The sequence below is a fragment of the Berghia stephanieae genome, chromosome 2 (genome assembly GCF_034508935.2).
Source record: "Berghia stephanieae isolate SIO BIC M18660-M18661 chromosome 2, UCSD_Bste_1.3, whole genome shotgun sequence".
Classification (NCBI taxonomy): Eukaryota; Metazoa; Mollusca; class Gastropoda; order Nudibranchia; family Aeolidiidae; genus Berghia; species Berghia stephanieae.
In genome coordinates, this window is record NC_088361.1 from 69,447,278 (window position 1) to 69,474,243 (window position 26,966).

The 26,966-nt window shown below is 34.3% G+C and overlaps 2 protein-coding genes across 3 annotated transcripts; one reads left to right on the forward strand and one right to left on the reverse strand.

The window, feature by feature from the left end:
* The first annotated feature begins 3,744 nt into the window (after positions 1 to 3,744).
* LOC144963992 (uncharacterized) lies at positions 3,745 to 14,650 on the forward strand. Its single transcript, XM_078897934.1, has 6 exons — positions 3,745 to 3,771; positions 5,136 to 5,353; positions 5,637 to 5,727; positions 9,466 to 9,563; positions 10,652 to 10,778; positions 12,391 to 14,650. The coding sequence occupies exons 1-6, from the start codon at positions 3,745 to 3,747 to the stop codon at positions 12,445 to 12,447; spliced, it is 618 nt and encodes a 205-aa protein (XP_078754060.1). The 3' UTR covers positions 12,448 to 14,650.
* On the reverse strand, positions 10,826 to 25,431 carry LOC144965422 (armadillo repeat-containing protein 6-like). Of its 2 annotated transcripts, none has more exons than XM_078900760.1 (6): positions 25,337 to 25,431; positions 21,798 to 21,934; positions 18,407 to 19,064; positions 16,304 to 16,449; positions 14,770 to 15,039; positions 10,826 to 13,242 (listed from the first exon to the last, which is right to left on the reverse strand). In XM_078900760.1, the coding sequence occupies exons 2-6, from the start codon at positions 21,915 to 21,917 to the stop codon at positions 13,033 to 13,035; spliced, it is 1,404 nt and encodes a 467-aa protein (XP_078756886.1). In that variant the 5' UTR covers positions 21,918 to 21,934; positions 25,337 to 25,431; the 3' UTR covers positions 10,826 to 13,032. The 2 variants fall into 2 exon arrangements, with proteins under 2 accessions (XP_078756886.1, XP_078756887.1); XM_078900761.1 differs by having other exon boundaries at positions 21,798 to 21,937; positions 25,337 to 25,420.
* Between the last annotated feature and the right edge of the window lie 1,535 nt (positions 25,432 to 26,966).

A 26,966-nucleotide genomic window follows, 5' to 3' on the forward strand; every position in this document is an offset into this window, starting at 1 on the left:
TCGTTGTTTGGAATGAGATTACTTATATTTCCCCGACCGGCCGGAGCCTTGGTTGGGGGGAAACATGAATGTTAGTTATGTTAAGTTTTGGAGATGAATTTTTTTCCTTAAAAATCATCTTTGTTATGCTTGTATTATGTTTAGTTTACAATTTATTTTTATTTGTAAACATTTGAGTGTATTCCTCTTATTCGGACCTGTGCTTGTGTCTGGATAACTTTTAGGTATCTAAACTAAGTATTTTGACGGTGTGCTTTTGGGGAAATTACATCTGTTCCATTTGAACCAATTTCCCCTTTTGTCTCCTTTTCTTTTGTCTTTAATTGAATTTGGAACTTTTTTCTACCCCATTTTCTTCCTTTTTACTGGCGCTTATATGCCTTAATGTGTTGAAAGCTCCGTAAAACCCTTACAAACAAACAAACAAACAAACAAATGTAGTGTTTTATTGGAATTATCCTAACTCGTCACAGTTCTAAAACCTGAAATTGATGACTTATGACGATTGAACCATCACCTTAGTTCCAAGTTTTGAGCCCCGGTCACCTCGTTGAGCCGACTATAAACAGTTAACGGTCGAAGGGTCGTCGAGTTTTCTGACCAAATTTTTAAAAAAAGTTTTTCCACAATACGGCCGTGACGGGTTTTAAGCACCTTAGCAAAGGAACTTTATCACTGTTCCCTCTATCCCAAACAAAAATGGGGTACTGGGTCTGTTATACTGACGAAATTCTTTAGATAGGCAGGCCTATCTTTGAAAAGGTTAGCAAGAAAGTTAAATGCTAATTACTCGTTCCGAGTGGGTCCCAATAGCTTATTTGGTGAGCACTCGCTTCATCAGAAAGGGGCCCGAGATCGACCCCTGGGGGGCAGTCGATATTTTTTCTTTCCACCCAGCAGTGATGTGTAGCGGGTCTGTTTGATCTGGCGGAAAGTCTTTGCGATAGACAGCATCCTATCGAAGGATAGTAAACAATTGCTATTGTCCGTGAAACTTCACGCTTAGAAACCGGATAAACCCGCTACATGGGCTGTTGGTCTGAAGGACTATTTTAAAATTTTTATTAAGTTCAGAACGGGGGTATTTCCGGCATAGAAGGACGCTTTCTACTTCCGTTTTATATAAGCCCAGGCTTGATTAATCCAGCTAGTTTCTTATTCAATCGCATCTAACGTAAATTTTTTTCCCCATGGAAATGACATTCCAGCACGGTTTCCCGAACTCATTCGAATGTGCCGATTTTTTTTTCCTTATCATTCTTTGTTATCATTTCTTTCCTTCGAAATTAAAGTTTTACCCGAAAAGGGTTTCTTCGAAAAATTTGACCCAGCCAAAGAAAAAAAAAGAGATTAATGAAAGGGTTTTTTAAATTAAAGTGAGGATTTCGCCACTGATTTGACATACTGACACATAGAATTAATTTTTTTGTTTTATTATCGACACTGCAGGAGTGTTATACAGTATATGATCAAAAAGCAGACACACAACCATTTCAACAATTCACGTTTTCGCAAACGCCCACCTCTCATTCTTATCACTTCGCCATTCGGCTAATTTAAATAATAGTTGGCGACGGTGGTACCTGGAAAATGAAGTTGCCAAACGCACCCCCCCCCCCCTCACACACAACACACGCACACTCCCCCCAAACCCCCCTTGTATCATGTATTGTTTTAATTTTATCCCCCTCAGCAATCATAAAGTAAATAAATAAGTTTCATTTATTCACCTAAAAGCGACATTTGCTTGGGTTCTATTCCATGGAGAGACGGGAATAAACGGGTGTCAACCGAGCTCAGCGACGTTAGGGACGGGGGTGCTTGGGTCACACAACTTGGTGAATATTCGAACTAGCTATCTTTAGGGTACGAACAAAGACCGTACGTTCCACCCCCCCCCCCCCCCCTTTTTTTTTTTTTTTTTCACGGATCTCAATGAGTCGTTTTGGCAAGGCCGGTTTCCCCCCCGAACTTTTTTGTAATGGAGCGTTCACAATTAGGGCATCAAAAAATTTGCCCTTTTTAAACCCCCCCCCCCCTCCCCCAAGCATCCTTTCACATTGACCTGACCCCCCTCCCTCCCCCAACAGATGATGAGTCCTAATTTAATAAAACAAAAAGATAACTTTAATTTCAAATATTTATTTATTCGTTTTCAAACCATAACTTGATTTTTTCAACGTTGATAAAAAACATTCAACATTTTTTAATTTCGAAAAATGTGAAATTTTTTTTTATGATACAATGGGGACAAAAAAATTTAAATTTGCAAAATAAAATTAACAAACATTTATTTAAATTAGGCTACTGTGCAGGTGCTATTTAAAAAAATTCAGAAAGTGTAATTTAAAATAGTATAGGAGGCAAATTATTTTAAGCAATTAGTCTTTTAGTGGATTAAATTTCTGTTTCAATTTCCAAACAAAATTAATTGATTCAAAAATGTTTTTCTCGTCAACTTTTTCTCCCATTTGCTGTTCTTTTTTGTATGCGCATTTTGTGAATGGTCTTTCATTGCGTGTTCGAGGGTGAACAATGAACATTTAGGGCAATCGCCTTTTGAGAAGTGTACCCCTCCCATCTTTTTCTTGAAGTGGCAAATCATCATAGCAATTTACTTTAGCTGTTTTGAAAGGAACAAACTTTGAAATAGCTTAATTTGTCTTGTTTTGATGACATCATCTTGGGGTCTGACCCCCCCCCCCCCCAAATGTCAACCATGTCAACATTTTGGTAGACCCCCCTCCCCCCCCCCCCCCCCTGCTGATGAGTAAATGTGAACGCTCCCTATGTCCCGCGAGGTTCGAGGAAGCCGTGCTGGGTATCAAAGAAAAAATGTGTTTGTGATAGTTAAAGTATCTAGGGCTTGGATGTAAACGGTAATAAACAAAAATGGATATAACAACTTCAAAAAAGAACAAAATACCAAATACGGATCATTTTGGGCTCAAAACCTTTCTTCAGCCAACAACCTCCCCCCCCCCCCCCCAAAAAAAAAAAAAAAAAGATAAAAAAAAAAAAAACCAATTAATACTAATAAATGATTACGTAAAAAGTCAGACAATGGTATTTTTTCTTTTTTTTTTTTAAATCAAAGCTGTTTAAAAATTTTATATTTTTATTCCCCCCCTAATAACATTGTGGAGACAAAATTTATTTATTTTACATTTTAAAAATGGTATCTACATACATATTTTCCGGGCCGTTTTTATCTTCCTTCAGCTGTCAAAAGCTGGTTTACTGTTCAAGTCGAAACAAAGCCAAATATGATGTTCTGAAATGATAAAAGCGTATATGCATGGGTTTGTGATAAGTAAATTAAGAACATGTTTGAGTTATAAATATCCATTCAGAGTTTTTTTCCTTTTTAAAATTTTTTTTGTTCGTTTAGGCAATTGAAGATATTCGTGTCCGCAAAAATAAACCTGAACATTTTCAAGAAAAATTAAAGCGAATGTGAGCTTTATATTTCGCACTTCAAAAAATAGATATTGAATATTGTTATAAATACAAATTAAAAAACCCCCCAAAAACCCCCCCGTAGGTTTGAATTACCTCATGAAAGTTGCAGAAAAGTTTTGCCATTGTTTTACCATGAAGTTTCTTGATCGAATACCCCCATGCACCTTCCCAGGCCCCTCTAATGAGCCCAAGTTTGCTGTGTAGACCACTCGAAGGCCTAATTTGTTCATCTGCTTTGAATGGGCATGTCCTGCTCCCCAGGTTTTGTACTGAGTGCTTGGAATGTGGACTTTTGACACAACCCTATTGGTGAGAGACAAAGCGGACTTTTGACACACCTTTGGAAAGAACAAGCGACTTTTGACACACCTATTGGAAAGAGAGACAAAGCGGACTTTTGACACACCTATTGGAAAGAGAGACAAAGCGGACTTTTAAACACCCAAATGGAAAGAGAGACAAAGCGACTTTTGCACACCTTTGGAAAGGAGACAAAGCGGACTTTTGACACACCTAATTGGAAAGAGAGACAAAGCCGACTTTTGACACACCTATTGGAAAGAGAAACAAAGCGGACTTTTGACACACCTTTGGAAATGGGGACAAAGCGCTTGACCTCTGATTATATTTTATGATCTTTCAAATTGACAAAATTATTATTTTAAAGAAATAATTGTCTTTGATTTATGGGTTTTTGGTCCTTACATAGAAAGGGAAAAACAAGTTAAAATTTAACCTATTTTTGTGCCCAATTTTTTAAAGATTTTAAGTTTAAAGACGTATTAATAAAAAGGTCAATAAATCAAAAATTTTTATTGATTTCACATCTTGGTGATTTATTTAAGGAGAGTAATTTTTCTAATCACATTGTAAAGTTTTAGCCACAAGGGCCCGATTCTCTTGAAAAAAGTTATATCATTCACGACACCAAAACCCAACACACCACACAACAACACACAAATTTATAATATATAAATATATATATATATATATTTTAGTTTGTGTGTGTGTGTGTGTGTGTGTGTGTGTGAGTGTCAGTGAATGTATATAACATGTTTCTCAAGAGAATCGGCCATTGTGGCTAAACACTTTACAATGTGATTAGAAAATCACTCTCCTTAAATAAATCACCAAGATGTGAAATCAATAAATTTTCGATATATTGACCTTTATATTTAATACGTCTTTAAAACTTAAAACTCTCAAAAAATTGTGCACAATAAATATGGTTATTTCAACTTGTTTTCCCATTTCTATGTAAGGACCAAAATCCCATAAATCAAAGACAATTATTTTCTTTAAAATAATAATTTTGTCAATTTGAAAGATCATAAAATATAATCATGAGGTCAAGCGCTTTGTCTCACTTTCCAATAGGTGTGTCAAAAGTCCGCTTTGTTTCTCTTTCCAATAGGTGTGTCAAAAGTCGGCTTTGTCTCTCTTTCCAATAGGTGTGTCAAAAGTCCGCTTTGTCTCTCTTTCCAATAGGTGTGTCAAAAGTCCGCTTTGTCTCTCTTTCCAATAGGTGTGTCAAAAGTCCGCTTTGTCTCTCTTTCCAATAGGTGTGTCAAAAGTCCGCTTTGTCTCTCTTTCCAATAGGTGTGTCAAAAGTCCGCTTTGTCTCTCTTTCCAATAGGTGTGTCAAAAGTCCGCTTTGTCTCTCTATCCAATAGGTGTGTCAAAAGTCCACATTTCCAAGCACTCAGTACTACAACCTGGGGACGCAGGACACTGCCCAATTCAAAGCAGATGACAAATTAGGCCTTCGAGTGGTCTACACAGCAAATTCATGGGGCTCATTAGAGGGTCCGTGGGAAGGTGCATGGGGATATTCAGATCAAGAAACTTCATGGGTAAAACAATGGCAAAACTTTTCTGCAACTTTCATGAGGTAAGTTCAAACCTACGGGGTGTTAGGGGGATCTTTAATTTGTATTTATAACGAATATTCAATATCTATTTATGAAGTGCGAATGATCAAGCATCACATTCGCTTTAATTTTTCTTGAAAATTGTTCAGGTTTAATTGTGACGGACACAGAATATCTTCAATTGCCTATTCGCAACAAAAAAATTTTAAAAAAGGAAAAGACTCTGAATGCGATATTTATAACTCAAACATGTTCTTAATTTACTTATCACAAACCCATGCATTATACGCTTTATCATTTCAGAACATCATATGTTCGGCTTGTGTGCGACTTGAACAGTAAACCAGGCATTTTGACAGCTGAAGGGGAAGATAAAAACTGGCCCGGAAAATATGTATGTAGATACCTATTTTTAAAAATGTAAAATAAATAATATTTTGTCTCCACAATGTTATTAAGCAATAAACAATAATGAATATTATAAACAGCTTTGATTTAAAAAAAAAAAAGAATAAAATACCATCTGTCTGACTTTTTACGTAATGCATTAATTCATGTATTAATTGGCTTTTTTCTTTTTTTTATCTTTTGTTTTTTTTTTTGGGGGGGGGGGGGGAGGTTGTTGGCTGAAGAAAGGTTTTGAGCCCAAAATGATCCGTATTTGGTATTTTGTTCTTTTTTGAAGTTGTTATATCCATTTTTGTTTATTACCGTTTACAGTCCATAGCCTCTAGCATATCTTTAACTATCACAAAGCACATTTTTCTTTGTATACTCCAGCACGGCTTCCTCGAACTCGCGGGACATAGGGAGCGTTCACATATTACGTCATCAGCTAGGGGGGGGGGGGGGGGGGGGGGGGTCTACCAAATGTTGACATGTGTTGACATTGGGGAGGGGGGGGGGGGGTCAGACCCAAGATGATGTCATCAAAACATAGACAAATTAAGCCTATTTCAAAGTTTGTTCCTTTCAAAACAGCTAAAGATAAATTGCTATGATGAGTATTGCCCATCTCTCAAGAAACAAGATGGGAACGGGGTATCACTTCTCAAAAGGCGAACTTGCCCTAAATGTTCATTGTATCACTCCTCGATCACAGCAATGAAAGACCATTCACGAAAATGCGGCATACAAGAAGAACAGCAAATGGGAGAAAATGATGACGATGAAAGAAACATTTTTGAATCAATTAATTTTATGTTTGGAAATTGAAACAGAAATTCATTCCACTAAAAGACTAATATGCTATAAAATAATTTGCCTCCTATACTATTTTAAATTACACTTTCTGAATTTTTTTAAATAGCACCTGCACCAAGTAGCCTAATTTAAATAATGTTTGTTAGATTTTATCTTTGCAAATTTAAATTTTATGTCCCCATTGTATCATAAAACATAAATTATCAACAGTTTCTGAAATTAATAAAATGTCTGAATGTGTTTTATCAAACGTTGATAATCAATGTTTATGGTTTGAAAAACGAATAATAAATATTGTGAAATTAAAGTTATCTTTTAGTTTTTATTAAATTAGATGACGTCATCATCTGTTGGGGGAGGGAGGGGGGGTCAGGTCAATGATGACAAGTGATGACTTGGGGGAGGGGGGGGGGGGTCTAAAAAGGGCAAATTTTTGATGACGTAATATGTGAACGCTCCATTACAAAAAAGTTCGAGGAAACCGTGCCTTGCCAAAACGACTTCATTGAGATCGGTGAAAAAAAAAAAAAAAAAAGGGGGGGGGGGGGGGGGGGGGCAACTGTACGGTCTTTGCTTCGTACCCTAAAGATAGCTAGTTCGAATATTCACCAAGTTGTGTGACCCAAGCAAGCCACCTGTCCCTAACGTCGCTGAGCTCGGTTGACACCCGTGTTATTCCAGTCTCTCCATGGAATAGAACCCAAGACAAATCGTCGCTTGAGGATGAATAAATGAAACTTATTTATTTACTTTATTGATTGCTGAGAGAGATAACATTATACATGACATGATACAAGGGGTTGGTGAGTGTGCGTGTGTGTGTGTGTGTAGGGGGGGGGGGGCTGCTGTATGGCAACATTCATTTACCAGGTACCACCGTCGCCAACTATTATTGAAATTAGACCGAATGGCGAAGTGATAAGAATATGCAGAGGTGTCAGTTATGCGAAAACGTGATATTGTCTGAATGGTTGTGTGTCTGCTTGTGTATCATATACTGTATACACACTCCTGCAGTGTCGATAGATAAACACATATTAACTGTCAATGTCGTCAGTATGTCAATCAGTGGTCGAAATCACTCACTTTAGCATTTAAAAAACCCTTTCATTAATCTCTTTTTTTTTTCTTTGGCTGGGTCAAATTTGTTCGAAGAAACCGTGTTCAGGGTAAAACTTTAATTTGACGAAGGAATGAAATGATAACAAAGAATGATAAGGAAAAAAAAATCGGCACATTCGAATGAGTTCGAGGAAACCGTGCTGGAATGTCATTTCCATGGGGAAAACATTTACGTTAGATGTCGATTGAATAAGAAACATATGCATGGATTAATCAAGCCTGTGCTGTATATAAACGGTAAGTAGAAAGCAGTCCTTCTATGCCGGCAGCTACCCCCAGCTTCTGAAGCTTAATAAATTTTAAAAAGTAGTCCTTCAGAGCCAACAGGCCCATGTAGCCGGAGTTTATCCCGGTTTCTATAGCGTGAAGTTTCACGGACAATAGCAATTGTTTACTATCCTTTCGATAGGATGCTAGTCTATCGCAAAGTACTTTCCGCCAGATCAAACAGACCCAGCTACACAGTCACTGCTGGGTGGAAAGAAAAAAATATCGACTGCACCCAGGGATCGATCTCGGTCCCTTTCTGAGTGAAGCGAGTGCTCTACCAACTAAGCTATTGGGACCCACTCGGAAGCGAGTAATTAGCATTTAACTTGCTTGCTAACCTTTTCAATAGATGATGGCCTGCCTATCGTAAAGAATTTCTGTCAGGTATAACAGACCCAGCTACCCCATTCATTGTTGTGAGGATAGAGGGAACAGTGTATAAAGTTCCTTTGCTAAGGTGCTTAACCAGTCAACGGCCGTATTGTGGAAAAACTTTTATTTAAAAATTTGGTCAGAAAACTCGATCGACCGATATCGACCGTTAACTGTTTAATAGTCGGCTCGAACCGAGGTGACCGTGGCTCGAAACCTTGGAACTAAGGTCGTATGGTCTCAATCTTGTCATAAGTCATCAATTTCAGGTTTAAGAACTAGTGACGAGTTAGAGTATATTCCAATATAACACTACATTTGTTTGTTTGTTTGTTTGTTTGTAAGGGTTTTACGGAGCTTGCAACACATTAAGGTCATATAAGCGCCAGTAAAAAGGAAGAAAATGGGATAGTAAAAAGTTCCAGAATTACAATTAAAGCACAAAAGAAAAGGTGAGACAAAGGGGAATTGGTTCAAATAGGGAACAGATGTAGATTCCAAGAGCACACCGTCAAAGTACTTAGTTTGAGATCACCTAAAAGTCTCATCCAGACACAAGCACAGGTCCGAACTAAGAGGAATACACTCAAATGTTTACAAATCATATAATATAATTTGTAAACTAAACATAATACAATGCATAACAGAGAGATGATTTACAAGGAAAAAAATATCATCTCCCAAAACTATAACTATAACTATACATTCGACTGTTTCCCTCCCAACCAAGGAACTCCGGCCAGGGTCAGGACAAATATAAGTAATCTCATTCCAAGACAACGACAGGAAACATTGGAAAACGGGTATGGGGGGATAGAAGACATAGCATGTACTCCCTGCCCGCAAGGGGAGAACACTACATTTGATAACAAGGACAAAAAGCAGCTCCGAAAAAAAAAAATACATATAGAAGACCCCACAAGTAACCTGCTGCCCACCATGGGAGGTCAAAAGACCCTGTCCAGGAAACAATAATCGAATATTGAAAAATGTAATATTGCATTGAGTGTGTACGTGTGTGTGTAGAAGAGGGGGGGGGGGTGTTTAAAAAGTTCCAAAAAAATGTGTAAAAAGATCATTGTTAAGGCATTTATACCCAAGATATTGATTATTCATTGAGGTCACTATTCATTTTGATATTTTTCATTGTCATCAATTTATCCAGTATTTCACCCTAACAAGTTATCATGCCTGTCCAAGTTATTTGAAGCCCAAACATGATTCATCGTCATCGCTATCCACTGGTAGCTGCCTCCTTATCATGTAAGAACTCTTATTTATATGGTGTGCTATATCTAATGTAAATATAATTTATGAAATAGATGTATTATTTTGAAGATAATTATTATGTATATATGCTCTCTCTCTTGTCATGGGTCATCCAGCTCTTAATACTCTTGTTCATTTCCACCGCACTTAATAATAATAATAATTATAATAATAATAATAATAATAATATAATAATAATAATAATAATAATAATAATAATAATAATAATAATAATAATAATAATAATAATAATAATAATAATAATAATAATAATAATAATAATAACAATAATAATAATAATAATAATAATAATAATAATAATAATAATAATAATAATAATAATAATAATATAATAATAGTAATAATAACAAATAATAATAAATAATCTTTATTGTCCAAATAGGCAATTATTGTTAGGTTACAGCTCTTGTAATAGGGGGGAAAAGTACTTAAAATAGTAGTAATAATGATGATAATAATACTGATAGTAATGATGATAATGATAAAATAACAATAATAATAATGATAATAATAATAATAATAATAATAATAATAATAATAATAATAATAATAATAATAATAATAATAATAATAATAATAATAACTTGCTCAAAATCCAAGCGGTCTGATAATTTTCATTCAATGTTGAATGAGGCAATCAATGCTGGCTCCTTTCCTTGCCTACATATGACTCTTCTAAAATTGATAAGTTGTATAAGTATCATTTGTAATGATACTTTTCCATACAAGTCGCACATGCCGCTGTGTATTTATTGACTTAATTTCTTGCATACCCCCCCCCCCACACACACACACACACACACAAATGGTTTCTTCTTCTTCTTCATATTTTTCATCTTCTTTTTTCTTCTTCTTCTTCTTCTTCTTCTTCTTCTTCTTCTTCTTCTTCTTCTTCTTCTTCTTCTTCTTCTTCTTCTTCTTCTTCTTCTTCGTCTTATTATTATTATTATTATTATTATTATTATTATTATTATTATTATTATTATTATTATTATTATTATTATTATTATTATTATTATTATTATTATTATTATTATTCTTTGTATTCCACTCCATTACAGATGTTTTGTGATGTTGGCGTTCTACTTGGTTGTGGGGAGTGCCATACAAATCTTCCTGTACAAAAGATCGGGGACAGATGCAATTCCGAATAAAACATTCTGGATGTCTCTCCCTGGACTTGTAAAGGTAATACGAAATAAAGACGAAAGATTAAGATTAGATCTCTCTTAAGTTAAATTCTGGTATAGTTAGGTTTGATTTTATTTTTGGGGAATTGTGTAACATAGCCTTTGTACACTTCTAATTAAAATCACCCTAATGACATGTGATACAATATTTTTTTCACAACCTTGACAAAACTGATATGATTTTGATCCCTATTTGGAAACTTTAGATGAAATACAGCTTCCACCCAATGCCAAATTATAAAAATAAATAAATATATAAATTACACCTTATAAAATTCTTCGACTCGCCTTTACAAAATGATGCCAACTAAATTTTGGATAAAGATTAGGCTGATACAAAGGCAACATGGTACAAGACAAGAGATAGAAAGGAATAAAAAAGAAAATAATTTGAGGGTCCAAATAGCAATGTCCTTGCATCTGAGGGGTACATAACATGGTAACAGAAGCACAAAATCCAACACAATCAGGTTTGTTTAATATTTAGAGAAGTACATCAAGAGCAATGAAAATATAAATTTGATCTATGGCTGATTTTATTTAAAAATCGTCGGTATAATAACTTAATTTTGACCACCAAATGTGTAAAATACAATATCTCAAAAGAATAAAATAATAATAATATACTTGCACTGTAAGGAAACCACTGTTTTAAATTTCATTTAGTGGGTCTTTCAAAATATTTTGTAGATAGTGTTTTGTGTGAGAAAATAATATAGGAATCCTTTTTTCAAAAATTAATTAATTGACTCGTAAACAAGGTTAAAAATTGTATTCCTACTCATTTTGTCGCTCTTGTTGAGTTTGACATATAATACCATTTTTTGTTTCCAAATGATGAGAATACTTTTAATAAATTTTTCCTGTTGACACAATATTTAACAAATATTGAACATTTAACAAATATTGAACAAACTATATATTTTGAAATGATTGATCATTTTCTTTGAAATGTAACATGTTGTTTTGCTTTTTTTTTAACTGCAAACTAGGTAGATAAGCTTCAAATCATTAAAAAAAAAGTATAGGTTTGCATGAAAGGATGAAAAAAGACAATAAGTGTAACCAACTAACTAGCTCAGAAGTTATCATTAATTTCCTCATTGTATTTTTATAATTAATACAAATTCTGTCTGTTTTAATATGAAGATATAGAGTTCAATCTAACTAAAAACGCACTGGACAATCACTAAGTTCCTTTATCTGAGAGAGAGAGAGAGAGAGAGAGAGAGAGAGAGAGAGAGAGAGAGAAAGAGAGAGAGAGAAAGAGAGAAAGAGAGAGAGAGAGAGAGTGAGAGAGAGAGAGAGAGAGAGAGAGAGAGAGAGAGAGAGAGAGAGAGAGAGAGAGAGAGAAACAGACCGACAAGCAGGGACAGAGAGTGAGAAAGAGACAGGCAGAGAACACTGAAATCAAAATAGAATAGAATCAACAACTAAAAAAACAATAATAAAAAATCAGGTGAAAATTCATATATTAGGATTTAGCATTTAGAAGTCTCATGTGATGGGAATGGTTAATCCTCATTATATTAATCTGTGATAAGTTGATTTATTTATTTAATCACATTAGTATGCTACCAATTTTGACATCTTTATTTTACTCTCCTCAGGATGGAACTGTTTTTGTGTTACGAGGCAGACGGACATCCGGATATTCAGAAGTATAGGAAAAAGAAGAAAAAAAATGTCATACCTCGTCTTTGCTGCTTCAATCACCTAAATTCTATTGATTGTGTGGATGAGAAATGCTTACATTTTGTTTCAATGTCAATGAAAAGCACTTAACAAGTAAGCAATAAAGAAGAGAGGTTTTTATTAATGGATAAAGAGAGGTCAATATGAAATCAAACAAAAAATATAACTTCATCAAAACACGTTATTATACGTATATGAATGAGAAATTTTCACCACAAGATAAATAATGTCAAGAAGCCATATTTCAAGATATAGAAACATGAGATAAAATGTTACCACCCTTGGTATCTAAAATATATGATTGTGAAATCAATCAAATAACGAATGCCAGCGTCTGAATCTAATGGTGCGTGTGTAAGAGCTCTATCTAAACTGTGTTAATGCAGTACGGGATACAGATAACAATTGGTGCTTAATTCCAAACATTGGAACATCATTTATGTCATGTCACACCTTCGTTTGCATGGACGTCGACACTGCAGAATGAACACATTTTCCAGCGGTAAAAAACCCAATACTTTCATTAAAACCTAATTAAAATGTTATCAGATGCATCTTCATTGAATAGTGCCTTTTTGGCCCGTCCATAGTTCTGTTAGAGTTACTTTGCAACCAAGGTCCCGAAGGGCAGCTTTTGCTTCATCATGAACCTCTTTGTGGGTATTCATTGCAAAGTTCAACAGTGTCTCTGTACCTAATTCCAGAATTACATCACAGAAGTCTTTCGTCCTTGAAACCAGGTTGCGTAGCGCCATGCAAGCTTGTTTCTGAGATTTAAAACAAGAAAGATAAGAAAACAAAAATTATCAAATATCAACAGAATGAACTTAAGGCATGGTCATGAATCATTAAAAGTGAAAAGAGAACAATATATCCTATCAATTCCTTGTTAATCCCATCCTCCCACACTTGTCATGAGTTAATGATTCAAAACAAAATTTTTGGTTGGCTTGACATGAATCTCCATCATCATAAAATCACTCATTTCAAAGGAAATAATTTATTTATTTATTTTTTTATAAAACGTTATCATTTATTCAATTTATCGTTGACATGATTTCCATTATATTTATCTATATTATCTTTATTCAAATATCCATTTATGCTTCAGTTCTATTAGATGCTCAGCTTTTAAATGAATATTATCTTCAAAAATGTGTATATTTATCAAGAAGTGTTTAAATATTTAGCTGATCTAAAATTGACTATCCTCAGCAGTCTACAAACACTCATCTTCTCCCCTTATAGCCACGGGACATAATAAAAGGAACATCATTCATTTTTTTTCTTTAAACAACTCTGAATTTTATCAGGATTTTTCAAGCACGAGTGAGTAAAATGGGCGACTTTTCTGTATGTTAGAAGCCATTTACAGCTTTAGATGCATACCTACACACACTGTGCCCCTTGTACATATCGCTAATACAAATTAATATGACTTATGGTCCAAACTTCTTTTTGTAGTCTTACTGGTCTATATCTGGACTGAATTTGACTAAATCAGATTCACATTCTTTCAGAACAATGTTCCAGGCCAGGATTATGAGCAAGCACTTGATTTGATTCGGTGATGGCATATTCATTCTTATGTTAGTATTTTTAGATTCAACCTTGTCAAAAACATTAGGGAAGTAGAGAAGACCCGAGGATAGGTGTGTTTATCAATTAACAACGAATGGTTAAGGTTTTGATAAATGACTTTTCCATGTTGTAGGAGGTGGGAGGAAAACAGATATTTCAATATTACAATTCATCAACTAAAAGTAAAAAGAACATTATACATGGACAGACGTTTGCAAAGTTAAATCTATTTAAAAGTAAATATGTTCTCAATTTCAAGATATTTCTGTCCTTGTAGAATGTCCGCTGTCACATCTTACCCTTTGCCCATCATAGTCTATGATACTATTAAACCTACTTGATATAATATTGGTTCATGGTACATTAAATGAGGCAAAATGATGGTAGCAAGAGGAAGTGCAGTTTTTCCAGTTATTCAAAGAATCTAAATAGTTTTGTCTTTTCATCACAAACAACATGACAATGACTTATTTTTGTCACAGTTCCATATAATAATTTGCAGAAGAAGAAGAAGAAGAAGAAGAAGAAGAAGAAGAAGAAGAAGAAGAAGAAGAAGAAGAAGAAGAAGAAGAAGAAGAAGAAGAAGAAGAAGAAGAAGAAGAAGAAGAAGAAGAAGAAGAAGAAGTGAGAAAACAAACCCTTACTCCATTTTTAAGGAGAAAACCCTAAAGCCGTTTTTAAGAAGAAAAAAAAAGTGAAACTATATAGATTACCTGCACATTAGAGTCACTTGGATGTAATTTCATGGCTTGAACTATGTGTTGATGGCCATGACACTCAACAACTTTACTACAGTTGTCCTGATTACGGAGTGTGACAGCTGTCAACACACGGCAAGCACCCTCAGCAATGGATGCATTGGTCTGATGTTTGGCCATAGCTGCTACGACCAACTCAATGCCACCCAATCTGGCTACTTCTGTCTTCACCTCGTCATTGCCAGCAAGAGATTTTAGGACAATGAGAGCATGACGTACCACCATCTATCACAATAAATTTACAAATATGCTATATCATAATGATAATAAATATGCGTAATACAATATAGTGTGTGTTCAATTCAATCATGGGAGATCTTAAGATTTAAATCAGAAATGATCCTTTTATATTAATTTTTGTCACAGCTAAAATTCAAGAGCATATAGGGGTGGAAAAATTAAGAGAAAGTGTGGATCGGCCTTTAATATTAATAATGGTGAGAAATATAGGGTATGGAGAAGTGCCAAATGAATAGCTATTCAACCCAATATTGGAGATATTCCACGTGCATCCTATTTGTTTATATAATGTGTATGTCTTGTTTCATGCAAAGAAGAGCATTATAGCTTAAGTCCACGTGGTTAGTCAGCCAGCCTGGTTGTGATTCCCTACGTAGTTGAGAGAATAGAGTCTACACAATAGGTTTGAAAGCCATATTTTTTGTACAGCTGGATGGCTCAGAGGCTAGAACCACTGTTCCCATCTCTCTCTCTCTCTCTCTCTCTCTCTCTCTCTCTCTCTCTCTCTCTCTCTCTCTCTCTCTCTCTCTCTCTCTCTCTCTCTCTCTCTCTCTCTCTCTCTCTCTCTCTTCTCTCTCTCTCTGTCTCTCTCTCTCTCTGTCTCTCTCTCTCTCTCTCTCTCTCTCTCTCTCTCTCTCTCTCTCTCTCTCTCTCTCTCTCAATCTCTCTCTCTCTCTCCCTCTCTCTGTGCATCCTATATGTCTTTATATATGTATGTCTTGTTTCATACAAAGAAGAGCATTATAGCTGAATTTGCTCGCTCATTGAAAGTTCATGTGGTTAGTCAGCCAGCCTCGTTGTGATCCTCTTGGTAGTTGAGAGGTCTGCATGATACTATAGGCAGTATAGTTTGAAAGCCATATTTTTGTGCGGCTGGACGGCTCAGTGGTTAGAGTGACTGCTCGCTGATCTCTCTCTCAGCCAGGCAGAGGGTGCCATGTCAGTTTGGCTCTGACGCCATGGTATTTTTATTCTGTTTTCATCTGGCACTTCTCCATACCCTATTTTTCTCATCATCATTGATATAAGTGCCCACTCCACAATTTTCTGACTATGGGTATTATACTATACACATATAACCCTTATTTGACTTAGTACTCGATAAAAAGCTACAAGGATATAGCAAAAGTATTAGTAAAAAACAGCTGCCTCACAAGATACTTCATTAAAACAAAGATGGAGAAAAAGATAGAGGATGAGGAGAGAGATGTCAAAAAGTAGGAGAAGGAAATAAAAGAGAATGACAAACCTTATCAGAGAGAGAGTTTTGGAAAGCATTAATGATGAAATTCACTCCACCTCTATCCATAACCTCTTGACAAAATTCATTCCGGACTGCTAGACAGCTAAGTGTCAAAAACAATTCTCCCAACACAGCAGTATTGTCTTTGTACTCTGATGAAAAGCAAATAAAAATATTATATCATCGAAAAATGAAAGAAAGGCTACTCTATAAAGGAGTTTAACAATATCAATATTAAAAACATTCAAAGATAAATTTTGAGATTTTATATAGCGCATCATCCATTAATGTATTCAATCGTCTCAAAATAACATTACTTAAGCATTTTTTCTTGAGTGTGTTATACAGCGCAATATCCACTAAACATGCTCAAAACACTTTCCAGGCCAACAGAAAAATTTAACATGTAGGGCAAGACATGATGCCTGTAAGGCGATATTTTTAATTTTTTTTCAACAGACAACGTTGTTAATAGCCGGGTAATCATTTCACCCCTTAGTGCAGTGAGAGAATGTGAGAAATGAGCCTTTTCCAAAGACTCAACTTTGCACCGCTCAGAGCAGGACCCACACTCCAGACCCACCGATTTGAAGGCAAGTGTCATACTACAAGACCACAAAGTCACAAAGTCGCACATTATGTCAGGTTGAACCCCATGCTAAGAAATTAAGATTCAGCTTTACTCATATTCGTTACGTTGAACTTAATGCCTTCATTGAGGAGACTTGAGTTATTATTGTTTAACCTTTATAAATTTAGATTTCTAAACTCTAGTCAATTTGACTAGGAATCAGGAACTTTGGATCTGAACTCTGGATCACAAATGAGCTTAAAGCACAGAACGAGATGTTCCAAACCAACAGCAATATTGAATATGTAGGACAAAACGCATGACAAAGATGAAACAGTCATTAGCTGGGTTCTTATTTTCCATCAGAGAATAGTGAAATAATATGAATAATGAGCCTTGTCTTAAGAGTCAACTTTGCACCATTGCAATGGGACTTGAATCAAGACCAGAAGCTGATTATCATTCCATAAGACAACAAAACCTTAAATTGTTTTAAAGCAAGAATATTCACATATTTCCGGCTAAGTTAGATTGCTATCTTTAAAAAAAAATAAAAAACTGAAAACACTCAACTTCTACCAAAATATAACTTACTAAAAAAAAAGTTTAAAGATTTGTTGGAGGCATCACAGTTATATTGGTAAGCAGGAATAATGAGTGAATCAATTAATTACAATTTGATATGGTAATCCATTGGGAAAATGTATGTCAAATATGCGTGGTGGTCTGAGAATAGATGTCCTAAGTTCAATTTTCTTTGCAAGCTTTGCCATCGATATCAGACCTAACACAATAGTAACCATGAGTGAAAGAACAACAGGAAGTCAATAAATTTACAACCATTTGATTTTTGCTCCATCCCACGACTAAAGATTCTTCAAAGTTTTGTGAGAATGATATTTTACCGCAGGTAATTAATGTGGAGAGTTCAAAGAATATGCTCCCGTGTGACATATCTTCCAAATTGTAAAATCATCTCCCTCAGAAGCAATGGGTATGTTTCTACAACTCTAGTTGTATTGATTCACTGTGATTTGTCTAGAAAGCAGGACAGAGTAAACATGAAAATATTTAATTGTTATTTCTTTATGATATGAAAACAACCCCTTGATGGAATTTCTTTCATTCAGGCGTGGGGATGAGAGAGACACACACAGATTTGTGAACAACAGCAAGCTATAAAAAGGAATGAAAATAAACGACCAAAATAAAAAATAATTTTAAAAAAAAAATAGGATCCATTTTAGCTTCCATTAGAAGGTTGACAAGATTATGAAATACGTTAATGGAGCAGAATATGGATACACATAGAAATCAAATAATTGTATAACTCATGAAGCTAAAGAAAGTTAATTAATACAATACAAAATGTCATCAAACCAATCAGCAGCAGTAGCCAAAGAACCGTGGTTGTCCAACTAGTTCATTCAAGCATTTATTCTACTATTTATCATTAGTAAAAAAATTATTTTTTTAAAATAAAGCAGATTGGAAGATAATAATAATAACCAATAAATCAATCAATATAAATTACTTACCCTCACACAGATCAAGGATGGCTTTTAAAGCATCGCCTTCAGTCACAATCATCTTGGCATTATCGTGAGCTTTACCAAATGGGACGCGAACATCATCATCTTGAGTCAAAGCTCGTAAAGTCATGCATACTTCTTTAATTATAGCTGGACTTGTTTTGCACTCCACCATTAATTCAGTTAGAAGATTAATAAGTTTTAACTCTACAAAATCTTGTCTATTGTTTTCGTGTTTGATGCAATTGAATCTAATGGCTCTAACTGTCAATTCCAGGATTTCTGGATTATCTTTATATTTTTTAAGGAGGTCTATGAGTAACTCTTTGCCAGCAAAATCAATCAAGTCAGGTTGACCCTTTGTGAGCGAACAAAATGAGCCCAAGCCTGCACTTAAATAGCTGACATCGTCTTTTTCTAAACTTAATGCTTTGAACACAGCAGGGTAACCATTGTTACTTCCAGCAAGACACCTGTGAGCTAGATCAATATCACACTCTTTTTGTAAAAGTTTTAAATTTTCAAGAACTTGATCATCTCCATTAGTTTCGATAGACTTTGTCAATTTTTGCACAGCATCTATGACTGGGTGGACTGAGTTCTCTCCATCATCAGTGTTGGAATATAAAGCAGAATCTTTGATGATGATGCTCAAATTTACACCCTGTTTCAGAATAAAATATTTAAATTATTACATAACAATTACTTTTACATCATGATTATTTATGTGTAATGATTATCAATTAGTATGATTTTATTTCTTAAATCATTATAAAAATAAAGTTATGAAGTTTGATAAGTGCCACTGTATATCAAACAATAATTTTTGTTTCCAATATTTGGTTTGGACAAAGAATTGTTGCAAACAGGAAAAATATATTATCTTGGCCATTCCCCACGCAATACTAAACTTTGAAAATCAGTTTTTCTTGAATGTTAATAAAATCAACAGAATATCAATGTTTCATCATTTGAAATAATAATCATGTTAAAAATACAACAAAACTGACTTTTCAAAATATCACATCTTGCAATTTTGCTCATTAATGTGAGTCAGTATCATGACATTAAAATTAAAATCTAAGTTAAAATGCTGCCTTTGATACTAAAGTAGAATTGGTAGAACAAAAAAAAATTGAAGGAAATTGGCAATCTGACTATATAGTGTATATAGATAACTTTTCAAAGACCTAATACATGACACACTACCGTAAAATACGATCATGACACAAAACAGCAGTGTGTTTGGAGTATTATATAATTATAATCTAGATGTAGAGGTTTTTTTTTTCCTCTTGCTTGTCAAAAACGCGTATTCCTGGAACGTACATGGGTCATTTCCATGTACATAAAAAGGCCAATACTTTTTTTTAATTTCAATTTTTCTCAGCCAAATCAGGGCAGTCCCAATTTTTATCATAACAGTTAGACACTATGTATTATCAGGTTGCCAATCCAAATCGGTGTCTGCAATAAGAGGAAAGATGGAAAAAAAAAGGAAAAAAGTGTAGCCTAAAAATTGTTTTATAAGTCAAAAGTGAATTCAATTGTTATTATAATTTTTTTATTTTGTATTTCCGTGCTGTTTACCTCTTCGGCCAACTAAAATAATAGATCTATCATTTAACTTTGTAAAGTAGATATGATTTCACATTGTGTGAATAAGCTCAGTAAGTCAAAAGTTTCTAAAACATACAATATTAAAAGTCTTTTTCATAACACAAAAAAGAGAACTTAATGTAAGAATTTTTTTTTAAAATCCTACTCAACACATTACGGAATTTGTTAAGAAAAAAGAAAGTTAAGAAAAAAACATAACTACATCTACAAAAATATATCATATCATACGTATAGTTTAAGAGCTAATATTTTCTAAAAACCTTTAAATGCTCTGTGTAACTTTTATGCACAGATACAATTTATCAATTATACAAATAGTATTCAATGTCAATTAACTGATGATATTGAGAATTGAATATCTTATAAGTGTCATATTCAATATTCGTAGTATAATTTACTCAATTTACATACATTTGTCATGTCCGATTTGTGCATTGGAGTTTCAAACAATTGATATACAAAATACAATAATATCCAATGTTATATTACACTAGGTGTCAAAATCAAATATTATATTGGTAAGCTCTTTATCAACGGCACTCTTAAAATTATTAATTGAATTAGAATTTTTTGTCTCAAACTTTAGATTATTCCAAATTGTCACAGTCCTTTGAATAAGGTTATTTTTCCTTTTAGACGATTTACATCTTTCAACAAAAATCTTAAACTTATTCCCCCCCCCCCCCCCTAGTGTCTGTAACATGCAAATAAATTAAAAAATCCTTATAATCTATATTGTAAGAACCAAGCACGAGTCTATGCATATGAATAAGATCACCTCTTATTCTACGATATTTTAGTGAAGGCAAATTTAGTTAATTTAATCTTTCTAAATAGGATAGATGTTGAATGTCAGGTAAAAGTCTTGTACCGCGTCTTTGTACGTTCTCAATGTTAACAGATTGTCACTTATATAAGGGACTTCAAATACTATTTCCATACTCTAGACAAGGTCTTTTGACAAACTTATAAAGTTGGACAAACATTTTAAAATCAAGATAGCTAAAGCTTTTGTGTATAATTCCCACAAGCTTGTTCACTTTTTTTTTTATACAATCACAAATATGTTCATCAAAACACAAATTTATTATCAAAGATGATTCCCCAAGTCCCTAACTGAACATGTAGTTGGTATATCATCAGTTTTAATCTAAACGGGCTATCTCACATCATAAAAAAGATTTTGAAAAAATTACTTTGTTGTCCTTTATAATTAGGCAAGACCTCTTTTATAAACCTTACTTTTCATTAATCTTTTAAATCAAAATTATAAACTTGAAACACTGCCTGCTTGTGCTGAAGGAAACTTGAATTGGCTTGGACTTTTAAAAAAAAGGGAGATAAAGTGAATATAAGAGTTTTTAAAAAGTATGGGTTAGCTTACATGGCCTTGAAGTCGTCCACATCATTTTTCTGATAGTCAATAATAAAATTTATTTAATGTCTTCTTTGGATGTCAAAGTCCTCCTCAGGATGGAGAAGGAATCCAAATAGATCAGCAAGTACACAAAAATATGTCATCTTCTGTGAAAGTAATTCCTCTTTATGGCTTAGAATCATAAAAATTGACCAACTCACGACAGCATAAGGTACAAATCGTCCTCAATTATGTCCCTCGTCTGTATAGTTGGAAAATAAATAAAGAGAGCTTTCTCTCATGTGGTTCAAAACAATGGATGTCCTTAAATCAGCTTTGGTAATCCATTACAGAGATATTTTACAAATGGACATTGATTAACTTTTTTTTTAAAGTTCAACTTTCTTTACAGTCCGGTACCTGAGATTCAAATTGTTGCACAGCATCTTGAACTGCCTCCTCTGCAGTCATTTCAAAATCTTCCATATTTTCCCGTACAACATCATCAAATGTTTGCTGAGTTATCTGTTTGGCAGCCATTTTTCTCTCTCAAAATTCTGCTGAATAGAAGAATATTTAGATTGCTTGATATTAGATCTTTATATGTAGCTTTAGCTTCAGTGTCTGAGTCAAGAAAACCAGGTCTCACATTTTGAAGATTATACAATCAGTTGCCAAACACTACAAGAAAATATCTTGCATCTATAATAATCTAAACAAGGGCAAATGGTTAGAGAGATTTTTCAGCTTGAAAAATACAGTTTCCCATAGTTACTGTCATGTCAATCAATTTAATTTATAACAAATTCTTTATAACAAAGTAAAGAAATCTTGAAAATGTCCCATTTCAAAATATCGCTGTGAAAATGATCTAGAGCATACGTAAGTGGGAATACCGGGTGACCTGAGTGAAATATTGTATTGTCTCCATTAATACCACAGTTTGCAATCAGAAGCTAACAGAGAAGATTTAAAAATAAGTTTTAGTTTTAGGTGTCTAAAATAGTAGCTTATTCACAAAAAGTACAGAAAGTAATTTTAAAATTCGGAAAAGTGAGTGGAACAGAAAAGAGTCAGTACAGGCCAATTGAAACCACTTTTTTTTCGGAATGGCATTGCACAGAGATTCCTTCTCACAACCAGGTGGGGGGTGCCACACCAGTGCTGGTTATTCAATCTAATCACTGCTAATTGTAATAGGATAACCTTTTGTCTTATGGCACTCCTCCACTCTTTTCATTTCTTGTTATAATAATGATTCACATGAAAACTAGATCATGCTCAACTGATTATTCAATGTGTTCTCAAATCTAATCTCTTATACTTATTCTTATATAAGGCGAGAGAGTGATATCTAGTGTTACCTGCTAGGCCATGCTAGGTATCACTCAGAACTTTTCGCCCTGATTGTAATGACTTTCATAAGTTTACTATTGTGGCAACATTGTTGTAAATTTGCATGAGAATAATAATAAATAATGATGATGATGATGATGATGATGATGATGATGATGATGATGATGATGATGATGATAATAATAATATTAATAATAATAATAATAATAATAATAATAATAATAATAATAATAATAATAATAATAATAATAATAATAATATTAATAATAATAATAATAATAATAATAATAATAATAATAATAATAATAATAATAATAATAATAATAATAATAATAATAATAATAATGAAAATAAAACAGAACAATAATTATCATTATTCTAAAACATGGTAAAAGTATACTGATGATAATGATTATAATGACAAATTAATGAAAGAAAAAAAAATGAAGATAATAAAAGAATGATAATAATAAGGAGAAGAACAATGATATATAAACAATTCAATAAATAAGCTTTAAAAATATAGGAAAGTAAAAAAAAGGGGGAAAAGTTAAAGTAATAAAATAGATAGACAGAAGAAAAAAAATTAATATTGAAAAAAAAGTGACTTCCAATCAAGAGTCAAACAGCTTAACCAATACACTACAGTCTACAGATCTACCTGGTTTGTGAAGATATTCAATCGTGTCTATTTGGAGGAAATTTTTCAAAAACGTGAATTGTGCCACTTTCATTTTATTTTAAATGTAAATTGCACATTAGCTGGAAAAAAAAAGATATACAGATGTTTTCCCTTTTTTTTTTATAGCTTTATTTAGTGACACTATTTTTGAAATTACCAACATGCTAGAGCAATATCTAGTGTTGCGTTAGGTGTCGCTCTACAAGATTGATATCTAGTCACTTCATATATTATACTGACAGACATGGCTGCTAATAAGTGATTGCGATAGAAAGCACCTTGGGTACCATCGTAAAAAAGTGGTTCCTGCCAAGTGGAGTAATCTTACCGATGTTTTGACTAGTAACCAGGTTGCCACATTGGATTTTTAAAGTTTTTTTAAAATTGTTTCCAAGATGCGGGGAATGTTTTAAAGTGTTCACTTTGATTGACAGGTGTCAAAACTATGACACTTGTGATCTTCCGAAATATGGTATCACCTAATGTGAAGGGTCAGTAGCTTATGATATACTTAATATTATATTAGAAATTATAATGTATTTATTTCAACTTCCATGCTCTACCCTCTATGCTGCTAATTCATCGCAACATTATGCATTTCCATTGTGATGGCAATGTACATTTCATATCCCTTCAATTTCTTTGAGACTCATCAAATCTAATACTATTTTCAATTTAATTCATAAAAAATGGTTTCACACTTCCTCTTTCAATAGAGAGATTTATAGAGTCTATCGATGCTCCGACCACAAATCGGTCAAATTAAGTGTGACTCTGCTCTTATTTCGTGACTAGTAAGCTAACCATTTGTAAACTTGTGAGACTAGTATTTGTTTGGTCATGTCAAGGTTAATATCACAACTGTGGCTTTTTTAGTTGGAGTAAGTGACAATACTGTGGTACAGTGGTACCAGTACATTAGGGACATTTGCTCCCATTGATTGACTAACAACCACAATGTTATCAGTGGTCCAGGCTTAACCAAAGAAATTGATGAAAGTGTGGTGACCAAACGTATTATAACAGAGAATGCGCTGATCCGAGCGCTGGGAGTGTGTAGGGAGATGGGACAAGGTTTTCTTGTTTTAGTACCAAATAGGGATACCAATACACTTACTACCTATTATTCAAAGGAACAATGCACCAGGCTCAATTATTCATTTCGACGGATTTGCGAGCAACAATGGTATTACCAATTTGTCTGCAGTCCCTACCTGCATACCAGCATCTTGTTGTGATCCACAATCATAATTTTGTGGATCCAATCTCAGGGGCCGGCACATATACAGTTGAATGTTATTGGAAAAAACATAAACAGAGCTACGCTGGAGTGCGTTCAACAACCCTGGAATCCCATCTTCATGAACTAATGTGGAAGGAGTTGCATGCGATTACGCTTCTACTTCTATATATGACAAATTGAATAAATAAACGCCTGACAAATGGTCCACGGTGAAAATACAAATTGAAAGAAATGCTAGAACGAGGAGCTTTCGGAAGGCATCCCTGCTATTTTGCTTGTACTTGTACAACATAAAACATCTGGCTAACAAAACATCGATAAATTTACTCCGCTCGGCAGGGACCACTTTTTTTACCATAGCACTAGTACCGCGCATGCCTCGACTCTCCTAAGACTCATAAAGAATCATTGAAATGGAGGAAACGAGCGAGACCGATATCTTGCTATCAGATTAACAAAAATAATACAATCATAGTTCAGAGTAGTCTTGACTGGATTAATCAGTGTAGAGTGCAGTGCATGGCCATGGGCCATGGGCATGACTCATTCTCTCACACAAAAACAATGGGAGAGACGGGAGAAAATGATGTCCTGAATTACAGAAACCAATCCATTCGAAGACTAGAAATAATATCAGTAATATATACGATACAATCTCGAAAATATACATTTACTTACCGTTTCACACCAAACAACAAATTACTGTTGCTTGCATACTTTGTTTACGACTGACAACGGTATGCGTTCGTTCACTACCGGTGTAACTCTTTTTTGGGGGGAAAACAATCTAGAAGACTTTTTCATAGGTGTATAAATAGAAGGAACTGTGTTTTCAGTCCACCAGTGGACACCCCAGTGGACTGAACACAGCTGTGTATTCAGTCCACCGGAAGAGATTATAATTATACGGGCTAAACTGTTTAACTGAGCGCGAGAAGGCGAGGTGGTCGGCTGATTTAGCATAGCGTAACTAACCGGGGTGGGGTGGGTTAGGTGTTCAAGCTCCTTTCTGGGCATAATATTTTCTTTCTTTCTTTCTTTTTTTTTTTCATTTTTTTTTGTAGGTACTCCCTTGGCAAACAAATTTTTAATTTTCAACTGCAACACGTTGACACCATTCCAAGTGACTTGAAAAGTTTGAACGACATTTAACATTTTTTATATCTGATATTTATTTACTTTTACTCACTTTTAATATTATTATTTTGATTTAGAACACAGTGAGACGTCAAAATTTATTGCCTTGTGCTTTCCTTGTACGTAACAATACGAGTCGGGTGAAAAACGAAACAAAAACAAACAAACAATTTTTTTTTTGAAAAGAAAGAAAACAAAACAAAAAAATGTTAAGAGAACAACTTTATAGTTATAGGGTCTTGGATATGTTTGAGGGATCATCAGAGAGAGAGAGAGAGAGAGAGAGAGAGAGAGAGAGGGGGAGAGAGAGAGAGAGAGAGAGAGAGAGAGAGAGAGAGAGAGAAAGAGAGAGAGGGTGGGGTGGTGTGGGAGAGATTAGAGAGAGAGAGAGAGAGGGAGAGAGAGAGGGAGAGAGAGATAGGGTTAGTAGAAAGGAAGAAATGGGATACCAGTCAAAAAATTCTCTATTTTCAACTTTAACACGTTGACACCATTCCTTGTGACTTAAGAAGTTTGAACGACATTTAACATTTTTCTTATTTATTTACTTTTACTCACTTTTAATATTATTATTTTAATTTAGAAGGAGACGTCAAAATTTATTGCCTTGTGCATTCCTTGTACGTAACAATATGAGCCAGGAGAAAAACGAATAAAAAAAATGAAAACAAAAAGTTAACAGAACAACTTTATAGTTATAGGGTCTTGAATATGTCTGAGGGAGCGTCAGAGAGAGAGAGAGAGAGAGAGAGAGAGAGAGAGAGAGAGAGAGAGAGAGAGAGAGAGAGAGAGAGAGAGAGAGAGAGATCGGGCTAGTAGAAAGGAAGAAATGGGATACCATTTTTTAAAAAAAATTCTAGTTTTACAAGACATGATAGACAATGAACAATAGACTAGCTCTACAAGCCAAAGGATTAGGAATGATTGTGAAAGAAAAAGACGTTGGAAGAAGACAAAGTCAAGACTGCCGGGGGCGGGGGTGGGGGGGCACAGGCAAGCTCGAGGCCAGTGATCGATGTGAAAAGTGGCCAAAGAGAACCTTCCTTGGGCAAACAATACCAAAACTCTGAGCTCCTTGGAAAAAATCATCGGTTTTGATAATCACAAAAAATTCTAACTGACTAGGAAAAATAGATATAAATGTTACATTTAAATTAATTATAGAAACATT